This window comes from Macrosteles quadrilineatus, unplaced genomic scaffold (genome assembly GCF_028750875.1).
Source record: "Macrosteles quadrilineatus isolate MER2022 unplaced genomic scaffold, UCM_ALF_1.0 Scaffold_9__3_contigs__length_116548681, whole genome shotgun sequence".
NCBI classification, from domain to species: Eukaryota; Metazoa; Arthropoda; class Insecta; order Hemiptera; family Cicadellidae; genus Macrosteles; species Macrosteles quadrilineatus.
The window spans coordinates 50,424,841-50,442,971 of NW_026542602.1; the positions used below are offsets into that span (position 1 = coordinate 50,424,841).

General features: G+C 33.9%; 1 protein-coding gene across 3 annotated transcripts in view; it reads right to left on the bottom strand.

Annotated features, from left to right (window-relative positions):
• Nucleotides 1-17,039, bottom strand: part of LOC129002240 (kinesin heavy chain) — a 34,163-nt gene extending 17,124 nt beyond the window's left edge. Inside the window, exons 1-8 of one of the 3 annotated variants that reach the window (XM_054429901.1) lie at nt 16,581-17,038; nt 10,197-10,284; nt 4,594-4,821; nt 4,086-4,229; nt 3,151-3,275; nt 1,545-1,798; nt 866-1,003; nt 196-296 (exon numbers count right to left, since the gene is read on the bottom strand). In XM_054429901.1, coding sequence (XP_054285876.1) covers nt 196-296; nt 866-1,003; nt 1,545-1,798; nt 3,151-3,275; nt 4,086-4,229; nt 4,594-4,821; nt 10,197-10,284; nt 16,581-16,727 — 1,225 coding nt within the window. In that variant the 5' untranslated portion in view covers nt 16,728-17,038. Of the gene's footprint in view, nt 1-195; nt 297-865; nt 1,004-1,544; nt 1,799-3,150; nt 3,276-4,085; nt 4,230-4,593; nt 4,822-10,196; nt 10,285-16,580 lie in introns of all 3 variants that reach the window. The other 2 variants (XM_054429900.1, XM_054429903.1) reach the window with 2 other exon arrangements.
• Between the last annotated feature and the right edge of the window lie 1,092 nt (nt 17,040-18,131).

The following is an 18,131-nucleotide window of genomic DNA, read 5'->3' on the forward strand; positions in this document are numbered from 1 at the left end:
TGTAGAATGAAGTGAGATGACAGATGATCTGTGTAGCTTTACTGAACAAGATCAGCTGTTTCATTAGTCAGGATCATATTGATGAAGGACAGCTGGGCCCAGTTTCAAACCATCAGTTTTCTCACTTTTCTCAGGATTGAACAGGCAACCTACTGATTACCGATTACTAGGTGAGCATTATAACCACTCAATTACCTTTCTTGATCTCAGGTGCAGGTGCGACAGGCGTCACCGCCTCTACAGTCTCGTTCAAATTGACTTGCTCTTCAGGGTTCACTGTTTCACCCTGGCGCCACCTAGCCACAGAAACACAGGTCACATAGAGGTCAATCCAAGTTACTTTGGGGCACGGAACAAAGATAAGACGTTTCTTATAAAAACACCACAACTAATAAAAAATTTACATTTCTATCTCTGACATCATTGATAATCATTGTTCCAGGTTAAAAAATCATAAATAAAAGGTTGAAATAACTGGGACTTCTGTCAGGTAATCCTAGTTTTGACAATGTTCAATGGCTTCAAACCTTAAACTTTATTTTCTAGTAGATGTAAAACTGTAGTAGGACTAGGAATAGGATAAGTTAAATTAAGGTAGAAAACAATTTTACAGATAACGGCTTATTTCTATGACCCTGCATAGGCTTCCACAGTCACTTATAGTAGAATCGTGGTCTTCTGTTGACGACATTGTTCTGGTGAAAATCTACGATAGTGATTTGTTGATTTTGACACAGTCGTCACCAGGAGACCACAATTTTATTTCTATGAAGGTCACAAAGAGGTTAATATTTGATCTGGATGGAGCACTACAAGATCGTAAAGTATTGAAATGCTGAAAAACAAGGCTACATCTAGTACTTGCCTGCTCAGTTCCAACTCCAACTTCTCAAGTTTCCCTTTTAACCTCGCCACCTTTTCTTTCTCTTTCTCGTATCTTCGTTTCCACTCTTCTGCTGTCAGTTCTTCATTCACACAAACTACATTCTTGATTGTTTTTGCTCTGTGAAATAAACAAGGATCATTAAAGAATATAATAGTATAGTAATGTACTTTTATTTTAGGACGATGTGGAATTTTTATTTTCTTCTTCATTTTTGAGACAAAACTATTGTTATTTTACGCCGCAATCGCAGGGACACACCCACCACATCGACAAAATCGTAAACATCTCCTTCAATCGCAGAAAAAACATCATTGTTAACCGCCAATGTAGGAAAATCCAAACATCTACTAAAATTTTGGAGACATCATCATCGTCACTCTAAATAAAGCAAAATTCTTATTTAATTTACATAAAATTACAATAGAGGAAAATAGTTTTGATGTTTTTACTAATTTTTATTTTGTTTAGTCTTCTTAAGCTTTGTTTTGTAAAGATAATAATTGTTTTAGCGATAAGTAAGGCACAATTCATCTTTAAATTTATTTGACGCTATTCATTGTATGACAACTTGAACTGTGAATGAATAAAGAGAATTTGAATTGAATTGAAATTAGTGGCATAACAACAAAAATGCTTAGTAATGTTAGTGTCGACCTACCTCCGGCCAAAGTCGAGGGTGGACTTGGTCTCGGACTCGTTGAAGCTGGCAGGTGAGCAGCAGATGATGATGGTAGTGCGAGCATTGCCGCCAAGACTCTCCTGTAATATCCTCGTCAGCTTGGAGTCTCTGTAGGGGATGTGGGTCTTGTTGCCGTCGGCCAGCGCGGAGATGACGTTACCCAACGCACTCAGCGACTTGTTGATGTTCTTGGCTTCATCTAGCACAGTACCTTCTGCACCTGTCTTGCTCACCTAACAAACACCAACAGTCAAACATTAGCCAAATTGAAAGAGTCCATCCCGTGTAAAAATTGAGAAAATCTTTGGTGGTATACGGTTTTATAAATTGGCCAACTACTATTTGAAATCAAATTCGTAATTAATTTTGGGGGTACAGTTAGTTGTACAAAGAGAATTACTCAGGCAAACGTATTTAAAGTCATAAAAGAAGTTTATTTCCCACAAAAAACGGCAATAAAACACAACATTACTATGCAGATCAATATAAAAGGCTACCCACTTCAGTAGCGTTTTAACCGGTTTGTTTTTTTAGTTATTAGCTATAACTTGACTTGGTAATTTATAGTCTAGCACTTAATATAAAACAATTAATTCCTTGCCATCTGGTAATTGTGAACAATAGTATATTACGTTACTAGTCCTGAAAATAAGTGTTTACCGGACGAGTGTGGTCGTTCCCGTGCGAGACGAAGTCGAGTACGGGATTACCATACGAGTCCGGTACACACATTTTGGACGAGTTACCTACGATAGTTTACGCCATACTACTAAATCTGTATGAATCCTAATATATTTTCACCAGCTAAAGAACTAAAAATCACTAGTCATAACCTCTTATGTTTTTGTTTATAACTATTCATTGCCACCTAAATATAGTATAATCAGCTGATTGGTGTCCGGCAAAACTCATTACAGTACAGTAGTACGCAATGAAACCCCATTTGGATAAGCTGGCGGCAAACAGCTGTTTTCTGGACTAAATCCTTGCGTGGGAAGTTCGTCAAAATAATGTAGTGTGGCGTAAAGAAAATTACTGAAACAAAATAGTATGATTTTGTTATGTCCTATCAAGGCCCCACTAGAAAAACAAGCCATGCTGCAGGATCCATGACGTCACACTTGTGGATAGATTTTAGTACAAACTATGATAAGATTTTAGTGACGTAGTGTTACACTGCCCGCTCTGCAGCATGGCCTGTTTTTCTAGTGAGGCCCCTGTTGGTCCTACTGAGAATAAAGCCAAATTATTGTTGCTCTGCCAAACTGCCTGAATTTCAAACTATGCTTTATTGTTATTTAACACATTCACTACCAGGTCACCCAAGAGTTCACACACAGAGGAGTATGACGGCTGGTAGGCAACATGTTAATGTGGTAAATAATTTTAAATCACGCAAATTTCCTGCCATACCAAGAATAGCAAACCTGAGGTACTTGTTATTCGCACCAGGTGTGTGTCTAAGTATACATTTTCCTGCCCCTTTTTTTTACAATAATCAGAGCAAAGATGACACCACTAATCCAGCAAGTTTACCATGACAGAAGTATTAGGTTAAGCTAAGATAACAAATTTAACCACCAACCTTTTCACTGCCTGCCAAATCAACCAAGTAGAGCTTTCCAGAGAGTTTCTTTTCATTTTCGAGATTCTCTTGTTTTACATTAATGAGAAAAACACTATGACTCCTTGAACTGTGTTCATTCATATCTAGAAAAAAGAAAGATTTTTTAGTCAATTAGGCCTGATTTTAACTTGAAAAGGCTTAGCGTAGTTTTTTTATGTCCTACTCACACATCCTAGGACGCTAGTTCTAGCCCAAAACTGTTTTACACATTAGGCTACTTTAGGCTAGTCCGAGTGGGTTGCGGCATTATCACATTGATAAATTTCATTGGTGATTGACGGGATTTGAACCCGGGACCTCAAGCACCGAAGCCCTGTGCTCTATCACTAGACCAGCTCGCTCCCCAACACTTACCCCTCCCCCAAAGACTTCCCGTAGAAGTAAAATCAGTATTTTTAATGCCTGCATGAGCATCTGAATTAAGATTTTTAATCCAAACCTATTATCAATCAATTATATCAACATCAATTATTTAAGATGGGGACACCAATATGTCCAATGGGAATTGCCACAGAAAGATAAATTCTGAGATTGCTCCCAGAATTTATTCCACAAAATTAATTTTTTAGCTTTCATAACTTTTTTACTACTTTCAGTTGCAACTTTATAATTTCATTGAAATAATGACACATGCTTGATAGCCTAAGTATGATGAGAAATGAGCTTATGTGAGATGTGCATTTGTTTGCCTTTGTTACTGACTAGGAATACAGGCTGACTCATCTGTCAAGATTATTAATCAACAGCACAATAGACAAAGGCTGCTGGGTCAACAATAATTAACAATCACATAGCCTACAATACATTTCTCTGTACGGTGACAAACCACATATTTCAAGACAGGAGGCTTGAGAAAATCCTGCCTTTAAATACTTGTTTATCTAAATACTCACTGGTTACAGCTATATGTCGGTTGGATTTTCCTTCTTCGATGACCTCAAAAACCTCATCAGGGCTGGAAACGAATCGTTCGGTCGCTCCCTTCACAAACGGCACCCGGTTCTTGTCTTCGTGTACACTTAGGTTGACTTTTGATACTGAAATGCAACAAAACATTTAATATACAGGACGAAACACAATACAGTTTTAACAAATTATTTAGTTTAACAGTAGAAGCAAATTATTTCTTTTCAACAGCGTAAGCTTACTATGACGGTGGTCTGGTCTATGTAATATATTCAAAATGGTGGTTTCAAAATATGAACGCAATCAATTAAGATCAGAGTATTTTTACATGACTGAGGTTCGGCAGAAGAAAGTTCTAGATGTTTAGTGATCATGTAAATAAAATAATCTATGACCAGAAAGAGATATACAAAAATCACGAAAAGTAGGTTCGCAAAAAAATATTTTTCAAAACCCAACTAATTTACAAACAAAAAATCTTAATTTCAAACTCACCGTCTAACAGATCTCTGATTTTGTCCATGTAGATTTCGAAGTAGGAGACCTTGATGTGAAACTCGAGGTTCTCCTCCATGGCGTATATGTGGTTGAATATGTCGTTGACGATGCGAGGGATGATTCCCTGCTTGCCGGCGTCACCAATGACCCCCTCCATGGTGTGGGTCTTGCCTGACGATGTTTGTCCGTACGCAAATATTGTGCCATTGTAACCACACAACACGTCTAAAACAACATCAACAATCTCAATCATCTGGATAGTCATTGACTAGTATACTAAGTAATTGAAACATCCTGATATTCATTGACTAGTAAACCAAGTGATTTAAATCATCTGGATATTCATTGACTAGTAAACCGAGTGATTTAAACCATCTGGATATTCATTGACTAGTAAACCGAGTGATTTAAATAATCTGGATATTCATTGACTAGTAAACCGAGTTATTTAAATAATCTGGATATTCATTGACTAGTAAACCGAGTATTTAAATAATCTGGATATTCATTGACTAGTAAACCGAGTTATTTAAATAATCTAGATATTCATTGACTAGTAAACCGAGTTATTTAAATAATCTGGATATTCATTGACTAGTAAACCTAGTGATTTAAATCATCTAGATATTCATTGACTAGTAAACCTAGTGATTTAAATCATCTGGATATTCATTGACTAGTAAACCTAGTGATTTAAATCAACTGGATATTCATTTACTAGTAAACCGAGTGATTGAAATAATCAGGATATTCATTGACTAGTAAACCGAGTGATTTAAATCATCTGGATATTCATTGACTAGTAAACCGAGTGATTTAAAGGTAAACGGTTAACTGGGCAATTTTTAATGAACCTCTCAGTCAAAATATTTTAGGGAAAATAGGCTTCACTTCACCTTGTTTCGGGGGATAAGGAACTCTTTTGTTTTTGTGACCTAAATATGTACATTTACCTAATTACCCTATTTAAGCTACTACCTAATTTGTTTTTCTTCACATGGATTACATTTAGTCCACGAGTATGTTGTATTTTTTCTAGACTAGCTTGGAGGCTTTGTCGGATAGGTAAGTATGGTTATGTTTTAGATTCACTGTTTGTTGTATATTGATTTAGGTTAACTAATCTATGTGCAGAGAAAAAAATAGGTAGATTAGGTTAGAAAGAAGAATTTGGTAAATTTAGATATTTATGACACCTAACAGGAGCCCCCTCATCTTCCAAAATATAGTGTGGTCAAAACAAAAAAGTTTAAAAAGTCCATTTTACCCCAAATTTAAATGGCTATCCTGTGCAATAGGGAACTTAAAAAAACAGCCTAACACGAGTGATCTAACTCAATAGTTTATCTCAGCGAAAAAAGAAACTGCAAACACCAATAACACTAAATTATATAAACTCAACTTTGAAGAATTGTATGGACAGAATCAAGTGAATTATTTAGTCAACATGTTGAGTTCAAAGTTTTGTTTCCTGGTTTTGTCTAGTTGGAAAAGAACAAAGAACTAAACTTCTATCAAGTCAATTATTAAATAACTTTAAGAAGAGTGAACCTCAAACTTTGGAGACTCTAGATAAACTCATGAGTATTTTATTTCCTCTCCAGGGATTTCCTTCCCTTTTGGCAAGAATTTAATTAAATTAATTTAATTTGAATTAATACAGCTGTATGTCCCTTTTTGTTCATCTCAAGGCCTACATAAAAGCAGAAATGTTATGATCAAAATTAAAAATAGGGGGTTAATAAGACGTATTTTCAAGCTATTATTTAAAATCAAATATATTTTTTCTCTCATGTTTATTTGTATTTTGTTATATTTGTATCTCACATTAATTAAGTAAAAAAAACATAGGGTAGGCCTACTGTAGTAAATTCAAAATGTTAAAACAATATAAAGGTTTTTTAGAGCGTAGATTAGAAACGCATAGGCCTATTCTAATACAAGTTGGGTAAGTTTAAACTCTTAAATCACAGCACTACACATTGTCAGTATGCACAAAATAAAACAAATAATTCTGCCATGTACCTACTTTAATATTTATTTTATACATATTATACATTAGCCTATGTAATATGTAATATCAATATTGAAGTGTTATTACAGATTTTTTTAGCCAATTGAGTACATATTTAAACTGATCTGGTTATTAGATATGATAGGGCAATAGAATTATATAATTTTAGGAATCAAAGAATCATAATTCTTATTAACATTAAAAGATTGACTTAAGTCCAATAATATAAAACACAACAGGGCTTCTTAAGTTACGTAAAAATTCAAACAGTTACTTTAACATTGTTAGATTTTATACGTTTTTTAATTCATTGCCAAAGAATATATATTTTTGATTGATTTATTCTTGTTTAATTGCATGAATAAATAATTTACGCAACCTACTTTTTAGTAAAAAAAAAATTAAAATGTTTACAATAATTTATCTTATAAAAATATATTGATCTAATGGAGTGATTGATCTAAGAAAATCCATATTAAGCTTACAATAAATTACAAAACTTAACTAGTAAGAAAACAATCTTTCCACGAGCCGAAAAAAAAACAAACTCTGCCAGTATATGTGCCATGTCTGTCAGGATCAGACGGAAGGCCAATGTACGGAGTCAATCTATTGATCTCCTAATGGCTTGGCCGCTCCCAACATACTTTACTTGTTACTGACATTCTATGCAACAAATGTACTGGAAACATTAAAACTTCATACAACCAATCAGACACTAAGGTTTTGTACTTTTTTACATTTTATAACTTTACACTCTCCTTAATAGCAACCACCCAACTTCGCAAACTTCTTTAACTCCGAAATAAATTGCAAGCTCAACATCACAATGCGATAAACTGAGGGATGGATGTGAGCAATTAAATGTAAACAATTATTCAGTTAGTTTTCTGATATTAAAATTATATTATGATTTCAAATGTAAGCATACCGGCACATTAAAAGTGAAAATGACAAATTTAACAAAAAAAGTTTGAAAAGAAAATATCTGTAGGTCTAATAAAAACTCTACTTATGATTTCAAATGTAGGCATACATTAAAAAGTGAAAATGACAAATTTAACAAAAAAAGAGAAGAAAATATCTTTAAGCAGACCTAATAAAACTACTAATTTTATTAATGCAAAACTTTTAATTAACTTGAATAATTAAGTAAGTTTTTAAACTTCCAAACAGCATTGGCTGAAGAACAGAGAGAGGCACCGGTGTCTGAGTTAATTGTATTGCAGTAACTCTGAGTCAGAGCCTTGACAGCGACTCACATTTACACATGCAACTGTGACAACAGGCTTCATGAGAAAAGGCTGGGTTTAACCATTGATTATATTGACAGTTTAGTATTGTTGTATGGCTAATGGTTTATAATAATTACATACAGTGTTCAAAATTTAAAAAAAATGTACTGCATATATTTATTCATGTCAAATTTATTTAGGGTAGTAGAAAACACATTAGAAACACAGAAAAATTATGTTAAAAACTCGCCTACTAATATTAGCCTTTAGAAGCCTGATAAGTCCTAAACATGTGATTCATTTTACTGCAGTAAGCAAAAAATAATAAATGGTAAAAATACACAGCTAGTTTTAATTTAAGTGAACCTTTCAAATTGGTTTCTTTTGATAACTATTGTCCGTTTTGTTTGAACTATCACAGCTAAATTCAAATTACTAATACTGTAATAATAACAGAGAAATAAGGATACCTACAAAAAATTATGTTTACTTCTCTCTAAAAAAAAAAAAAAAAAATACTCCTATAGTGTAATTCTTAAAGTGTCTTTCCAATTAAGAAAGATGAAATAGTGAATGTAGAAAGGATGTTGTTTGTGTATTAGATGCTGAATGTGATTGGATAAAAGACAGCTTCAGGGTTGTGCTTTGTCCGTATTCAGCTTCCTACAAGTATTGTATCCCTTTGAAAGCCTCGGCAGGAAATAGTATAGTAGCTCAATACAAACTATTTTAACCTATTTTACATTGACATGACAAAACTTTTTTTTAGAAAACGCTTAAGAATGAAAGAGACATATTCATTAATATTAAGTTGGTTCATGGTTGTTTTAATAAATTAAAATACCATAGACAATTTTTAAGCCATCAATAAAAATGGTACACTTTCTATCCCCCCCCCCCTTCAAGTATAAGGGCTCAAATAAGTTAAAATTCAAAATATTGGGTTTTTTTATTATTTAAAGTAGAAAACTGTGTTGCCCTGTTCAACTACTGTTTTAAATATAAACAGTAACAACAAAATTGAAAGGCATCCAGAGTATTTTTTGCATAAATGTAGTCTTTTAGTAAAATAGGGTTTGTATCACATAATCTTAATTCTTAGTTAGGAGCAACTCAGTTTAAGTTTAACCATGAAACCAGGTATCAAGAATGTATAAAAAAAATTTGCTAAAGGTGACAATGCTGCTTTCTGTGTTTGAAATAAGCAGCAGTTCAGTTAAAACTCGGAACAAAAACAATAAAGACAAAACAAAGAACAAAGTATTTAAATCAACAGCCGACCCTCTCCAAGTGTTCCCTTAGGGTCTAAAACTTGACTCTGGGTTGGGTTTAATAACGAGCCTCATTTAAGACGCAACTCATACTTATTTACATTTGGTGTCAATGTTTTTAGAATATTAAATTAATGAAATATTATTTTATAATATACCCATGCAAAATGTATTTCTCCTCAAATATTTTTTTTCTACTATTCTAAAGAAATATTTTGTTTCATACCTATCTGGCAAGTAACAATCAATTTTGTAAAACTTGCACTAAATAAGGTTGGTGCTGTTTTTGAATACAAGAAACCACTGTCCAAAAATCTCAGTTAGGCTATAAAAAATATTTGAAATAGAAATGGTGAGAAGGGGCTACTAAAAAACTGGAAATGCATTTTCCAGTTAAACATTGAAAAAGTGTGACTTGTTAGAATGTGAAAACATTTAACACACTTAATGTTAAATTATTTATAGTAGCTTAAGTATGAATGTCAATTCGATGGACTTGAATGACCAGGTTGCAGAGATCATCAAGAATTTAGAGTGCCTCAAAAATTTCCTTTCATATGGAAATAAAGTATACAAAGGAGCCGGTGAGACGGCAGAACAAAACTCGGCTAGGTAGTACCTCAGGTGAAACAGTGGAACAGTTTGCACTTTGAGAGATTAATGCAGTGACTGTGTTAATATTGCAACAGGCAAGGAAATGCGAGAAGCTGAAACATTGGTGTGAATGTGTTTTGTTTTATAAAACAGAAAAGTTTTTACTTAATCATCACAACAATTCTTTGGTTTTATTAGACCTATAATTTTTAAAATAATTTTCAATTGATTTATTGTTAGGTTAGGTAGTTTAATTCGTACATTTAAAATTAATGAAAATTCATATTATGGAAGAAAGGAGTGTAAGTTAGGCCTATGGTAAAATATTGGCCATTTTTTTATATTTAGTAAAAAATTTGACTTCAAAGATTTATTGGCCAATGACATTTAGATGAGGATCAAAACCATTAGGCTACTTTCAATTGCTTGGTAGGTACAGGTAAAACATGAATACTTATAAAAACAAAAAAAAATCCAAAATTTTACCTGAAACAATAGATTTGGCTGCTTCATTGTAGACTTTTTCTTGTGAAGCGTTCGGTTTGAAAACTTTGTCAAAAAGATAAACTTTGCCCTGAAAAAACAAAATCAATTATTACGATTAGAAGCGGATTAACATCGCAGAATCTGTGTACCAGCTGACATAGCTGGGGGTACGCAAGGTGACACTCCAGCGGCTGAAAGTCATCATTTGTTTCCCAAGTAGCCTACCACCCTGAGAATACGTGAAATAGATAGCATACATAGTTTAAGGACATTTTGCTGCAGACACGATTGCTGTAAGGTTTGTAAAGCAGCAATAAGGTATGTTAAATCCTTAATTTACCTGTCAAGCGTAAAAGAAAATATATTGGCCTATATTCAAACGTTAATGTCTAGTAAATGATGTTATGGACATCACGAGATATTTTTACAAAGTAAGTGTTAGTGTAGAGTTTAAATAAATTTCTCTAATGGTTAAAAAGTCAATAGGCCCAAGTTATTTTAAGCGTTTTAAGAAAGGGTTTACTTAAGTGGACACAAGATTCCTTTTTTGTTTCAGTCGTCTTTGATGAATAATTTTTAGCTACAGATCCAACTGACCTTAGCCAGTGTTATAGTCAGTGTTCCTATTAGTCAACGTTCATCTCTGCCTTCAACTACGGTAATCATCATGTTGAAATGAAATGAAATGAAAATCCTTCTTTATGAGGCGAACTTAGGATCTCATAGTTCTTTCTTACAGTTTTAACCTCTAAAAATCTAGGCATAATAATAATTAGGATTGCTTTCGTAGCAGTGAAAGCCAGTTGAGCGGAGCAATCATGTTTCATTGTCTTTAATAAAGCAATAAATGAAAAACATTTTTATAGATATAATACTAAATACAAGAGTTCACAAACTCCGTTAATAGCTAAACTGCTAGCCTTTACTAAATCATTTTTACCACTTCCTACAACCTGTTTTCCTCCCTTCCCATAGCATTATAGAATTAGTTACATAAATCTAAGTGCCACAGACAGTTCCCATACTCCATACTGCTCGCCTTAACTACTGCCTTCACCACTTCCTACATCGTGGACCTGCTTCCCAACCTTTCCATAGCAATTTAGTATTTTAGATACATTAATCTAACTGCCCCACACTCCCCACTGCTAGCCTTTACTACTTCATTCACCACTTCCTACGTTGTGGATCTGATTCCCTCCCTTCACATAACCTTTTAACATCTTAGACACATTAATCCAACTGCCCCAAAGCGTTCCCACACTCCACACTTTCAGTTTTTTTACTAGCCTAACCATTTAGCTACGTAAATCAAATCTGTAAAATACTGTACCATACAACAAAGTATATATTTTATCTATGACTGTACCTATTTTATCAATGGTCGTTTCCATTGCGACTTGTAAGCCAAAGACTTTCTCTGTCAGCGAACACATAACAAAATAGAAGCGCTACTCGGAGCGCAGGAGCGTGGCAGTCTGACTAGCCGACGAAACGGACAAAGATGGCGGCGCTAGCCTAGTCCCGGCGTCTGCAACGCGCTGGTCGTCGGCTATGCTTCGAGTCAGTGTTGTTTACATAGGCTTTGTTTGAATGTAAAAATACTTTTGTATAAAAATTACTTAGCCTAGGTTTTTCTGGAAGTACATTGTCGTATTAGTATATTGTTGGAAATATCTTGTAGTAAATCGATTGTTTTTACTGTATTATTGCCGACATAAAATTTATCTAATGAAAACCTTTACCCTTAAGTTCCTATAATGAATTATTCAGCTGATTAGACAAGCACAAATTCGTTTAATCAGAGTTTACTTGGCTATTTCCAAAGTAATGGTTTAAGAATCGTTTAGGTTGATGTTAGCCTCCGGATTACCAATAAACACAAACATAATTACTCTATTTTAATGATAAATTAAAATAACAATAACCAGCATGTACTCTGGACGGATTAAAAGAGTAAACTACAATAGAAATTAAAACTGGTCTTAATTTAAGTAGTGTTACAAGTTACAAAGTAAATTATTTATTAAAAAATAATTAAATAATTTATGAAGAAAATAATAATAATTCGTTTGAGTCTAGAATCAAATAAGAAATTTATAAATCTTAAGTTATTGTCATTCTTTCTGTACTTGAAAATGTCTTTAATATATACAATATTACAGTACAACAGTATAAATAAAACATTAAAACACTGCACGCTAAATTTATAGACGACGGCCCGGCGGGGCAGCGGGCGTGGCGCGGAGCGGCGGCAATGGACCCCTTTTGTACCTGATATTTTTAGAAAACCACGCACGATAAAAATTTGTGGTGAATCGGATAGTTAAATTTGGTTATTTATCCACAACTTTCCCGCTGACGAAATTACTCTGACCAAAAAATAAAAAATTTCCTCGCAATACAACTTTTTCATGTCTGAATGTGAAAAATTAAACTACATAGGCCTAAGTTATACAAATCTTTTACAAATCAATTACTATCATAACTAATAATTTTATATTAACACCATCGTTTTCCTCAGTATCAGATCTACAAGTGTGCAAAATTTCAGAATTTTTGGTCAACTATTAATGTTGTTTATGATCGTGTATTTGTCGCGGGGTTTTTAATGCGAACTGTGCTCACGGGTCTTGTAATCAGGCTGTATGACGGACCAAGATGGCAGATTTGGCCACACTTTCAGTGTATTTGGTTAAACGCCGTGTCCTCTCTATTATTATTATTATTATGTGCTCGCTGTTCTCTGTATTATTTGATCAGTTGAAATCATCCAAAATTTTTCCTTTGTACCGTAATGTGTTTAGGTCGTAGCTTGATTTTAACAAATGCTATGATTCTTTGTTTACATTTACTTTGTTATTTTGTAACCATCATGGCCAATGTTAAAATTTAGAAACTTTGAGTAAGGCTACTTTTAAATTAGCCTATATAGGAATTACCGTATCAAAAATTGAAATTGGTTACGTCTAACCTGTTCAAACATTTGACAAAACCACCTTGGTAAGATTGGCTAAAATATGTTCAGCCGTTATTGAGATTAAGTGTTACGTCACAGACAGCATTTTAATAATTTACCCGTGGAATTTATTTTCAGTTGATTGGAAGTAAACCTATAAGGCCTACGTTTATATATTTTTAAATATTTAACTGTACAACTACGGTATTTATTTATTGTAATGAATGTGATTTAGGCCTAGCCTATCTATTTTATGCAAGAAAAGATTTGACTGTGATAATATATATTGATATTGAGTAGGGTACAAGGGCAGTCCCAGGGGGGGTCAGGGGGGTCATGGCTCCCCCCCAAAATATTTTGTATATAGCCTAGCCCTCCCAGTGTTACTTGACGAAAATTCGACAAGCAGCACACTTTGTGTAGTGTTACTTGTCGATTTTTCGACAAGCAGACATCGTTTACGGCGAAGGCTCTATGACTGACTGAATCGGATTGAACTGGATCGAGTTAGGTATCGTTCTTTCCGTAATATTCTAAGCTTTCTCCAGAGGTCTGTCTCAGCGCTTTTTTTTCTCTGAGCCGATCGTAATTAATTGTAGCAGACAGCTGACGTGCGTGTGCGTGTATTTGTAAACAGCTAGGTTACCCTCGGACCGATGACTGATGTGTTTTATTACGTTTATCATTGTTTTAGTATTAAAAATCAAAAGTAGTGATATACATGTTGCATTATAAGAAGACTTAAGTGGTTTTGAAGTGCTGGTTGATGATCCTGAAGAAGTAGGTAGTGATATTGATGTAAATTATCAGCCAGATTCCTAGCTATGGTTAGGCTATGCATTCTTAGCTAAACGCTATGTACTGAAATCTGTTTTTTGCCCATAACTTATTTATTTGCAAATCTACTTTCTTATATTATTATATATTTGTAATCCTCATAAAATTTAGAACAAAGTGGCTATTTTCAAATATTTGTAGGCCTATAATTTATAAAATTTCATTGAGCGCGAACTTATTTTTTTTTTGAAAATTTTCGAAATTATATTTTTTTTTACCTAAAAATTTTTTTTTTGAAAAAATGTTCCTTATGTTTTATATATAATATTGAAGCCCATGATTTTCCAAACAAAATGGTATATAGAACATTAGAATTAACATTGTTTTAAGCTTCTCAGATCCGTTTTAATAAAACCTTGCAAATGCGCCAAAAATAGGTGGACATTAAGGCCTAAACTATGGACACTTGGAGGGCTGGATAAACTATTATACCAGGGGAACTTTAATAATTGTTATTGCAAATATTGTTCTACAAAATTTATTGTACCTAGTCTACACTTGTGACGAACGAAAGTACTAATTACAAACCCAAACCTATCGGCAGTGTCCGATGCTGGCTTTCAACGCATTTAATGTCATCATTCATGATTAAAAACTTGAATTGGGTATCAATCAATCAATCAATCAATCGGGTATCAATCCAATTTATCCAATTGGATAAAGAAAAGAAGTTGTATCAATAGTCAAAGCTTGGAAGGTATTGGAATATCTATTAATTTATCTGAGTTCAGTGTTAGGAATTTGTAATTAGGTACAGTAATGTCCTAACTCAATGATTACCGTATGTACCGTAGCAAATTTTAAAACTTTCAATAGGCCTACCGTATTAAATAGTATTCTTTTAGAGCACCTGATATCATATTTAAGAATACCACAACCCGATTGGTAGGCCCACATGTTGCTAGCCACGAAACAACAACAAAATGGTCGTGTCTCAGACTTAGATGCGGTTTCCCGCACCTTAGGTATGTTTTCTTCTAACTTCAACAACACAAACTTTTTTTTTGTTAAGTTAAGTTTAGGTTAAGCAAAGATTTGTTTGGTACAGTAGAGTCCCGCAAACTCGGCGTAATGTGGACTGTAAGGGTGCCGACTTTGTGAAATGCCGGGTTATTGGGAACTAGGGTTAAAAACAAGAACAATACAATTTTTAAACTTATTTACTAGGTACAGTACCTACTTCTTTAATTTATATTTATATTACAAGTTAGTAAGTCATCAGATATAGTAAAACAAATCATTTGTACGAGCTGAGAATGATTTGACAAGAGCTGGCTTGAGTCCATGTTTAACTCGGACTCAAAAAATCACTTATTTTCTGAACCAGTTGATGGCCGAGTTATCCAGACTGCCGGGTTATCGAGTGCCAAGTTTGCGGGACTCTACTGTATTATCCGGAGGCCACCCTTAAACAGTGTACTGCGGCGGTTATGTTAGGATGGGTTATCATAAATGGAAAGAATATAGGCAGCCTACTTTAATTGACTTAGGCCTACTGTCCAAATTTGACATGATTGCATTTAGCAGCCTTTGAGTTCTGCCTCCAAGAAGGCATCGATGTCGGCGAGGATTAAGTTGAATGCGTCGCCACCTCTAGCTGACACACCAGATACAGGCGATGCGCACGCTCCGGTCAATGACCTCACCTTGGCCTATTTGGAGGGGATTTGGCGAGCAAAAGTATGACTCTTCTGGTAGGTAAGTTAGGCCTATTGTTTAATTCATAATGAAACCCAGAAAGTCCTAAAAACGTTACCGGGAACTTAAAACCCAACCTAACATAACCGCAGCAGTGCGCTGTATAAGAGTGGCCTCCGGATAATATCAAAGTAGCCTACCTAACGATTTGTGTCTGATGATGGCATTGTGATGCTGAAACAGCTGAACCCGACACAAGCTTTTGAGCTGCTCGACAAAGGTAAAAAAAGCCTAATTTTTAGTTACATTATACAGCTCAGGAGCTTAAATCATGGAATTTAATACTTAGTTACCGTAACTAGGATTAGCGGTAGTATTCTTTTATTCTTTTTCTTCTTTTAATAAAAGTTAGGTACCGTAACTTAACTGTTCTGTCTGATGCATTTAACTTAGGGGCAGCATATTTTTGTTCTAGACAATTTTGTTCTTGTAATTAGATAAGAAGCTGATGGTAACTTAATCCCACAGCAAATAAGCAAAACAAAACCTCTTCACTGCCGGAAGTCTCAAAGATAGGCCTAGGCCGAAGTAAAGGCAACAGTTTATCACTAGAGAGTAGACAATAAAAAAGAGAGTAGACAATAAATATGGGGAGTAGGAAGGAAATGAAAATTAAATAATGCGAATGAGCTGAGAAATGTTAGGCCTAACTTATTGTACTAAATAAACATATTATTTTGAGTTTTTCGTACAAATGCAAAGGACTTAAGTTAGTAACAAATTAAATTTAGTAAGTTAATTTATGTTTTAACATGAACCCAATTGTCTGATGAACACTTCTAAAAATAAGTGGAAGATTCATCTACCGTAGGCCTACCCTACTAAAGCTTTTAGAAGAGGTGGCGTTTAAGGTTGAAAGTATAATTTTATTATTATATTTAGTAACTTACTCCGATTGAAATGCAGTTTTCATCGCCGCCAGAAGGGAATTTCACAATAAATTTACTTCCAGCCTTTTCTTCGGAGTCATTCAGTGGTCGAAATCGGCACACTACTTTTATGCTATCCTCAGCCGCAATTTCTCGTTCTCCAGACATGATTGCTCACTCACTCACTGCATATAAATAAATAACACTATAAAAAACGGATTATAATAAATATTCACACTGTAAAATATAAAAATAACATTTATAGTCAACGATTGACAAGAACTCTCCTTTGAGGTAAAATGGCTGCCATTTGTGTTTCGATTATTCGCCACCAACAATGGCGCCGCTGACGACTCTTCGAGCAGCTGACTTCTGGTTTACCAAACAACTATTGATTTCCGTTTCGTTCGTTTATGGTAAAGGTGTCGAATTACCAAAAACAGGTCACTGAAATGTCACTATGATGCGTGATTGACTATTTGTACGTGACATCATAAACCCTATAGTAGCAGACTGGCGTCAGACGTCTATGACGTATTTTCGCATAAAACGTCATGCGCAAAACACTCTTTCTATTGATCTAGGAACACATCTATTTTTTTGCAAATAAGAACATAGTTATTTTCAATTTATTATTATAGACTTTATTGACTAAAAAATATATGTTATCTATGAATCATTTTTTTTACATATGTGATCACTCACAATGTAAATTATAGATAGTAAACCTTATAAGCCTAACAACTAAACCAAACTTACAACCAATATTCCTTTATAAATTTGTAATTTCATTGAATAATATTATTATCGTGATGCTGCTATTTCGCCGGAAGCTACAAAAGATATTTTAAAATGTGTATACATTTTAAGTTGAGACTAACTTCTTAAACCAACGTAAACCAAATATCATAAAAACACTATATAGTACGTACATACACTAAATAAACAGTGGCAACAATTAAAAGAGATAATATGTGAGCCGTAGATTACCTACTAAAATGTAAGGAGAAAAACCAACGAGTATCGTAGCAATACAAACATTGAATCCAGTTGTTAAAATTATTATTTGGTCACATAATTATACAATTTGAACAGAAAGTCTCTACCTAGATATCCATTTATATGATCTTAATCAAAATAAGTGTTCTGAACAAAAACACATACCATTACCGTTAATTAATTATTATTCTGTAAAATAACAACTCTAGTATTCACTACTTAACAATTTAATAAAAGTGTAAAAATGATTTTCTATTTGCACTCAGAAATTCACGTACTTTCTTTATTAGGCTACATTTACACGCAAATTCTACAATTAATGAAAGTTTTCAGCAGATAAGAGAATGCATTTAACGTACAAAATGTACAAGTGAGAGAAATTAATTAAGTTGTTAAGTTAGGAATGCGTTATTTTATTCTCTGGGGGATTAAATCCGCATACAGCTTGCAAACAACAGGGCGTTGTATCCAGTAAATACTTGCTTGTTAGAACATTGTAAAAAATTAAGCTCATTAAAAATAACCATTTTATTTCAATAAACTCCAACACACTGTGTTTTAAAAATGATTTCG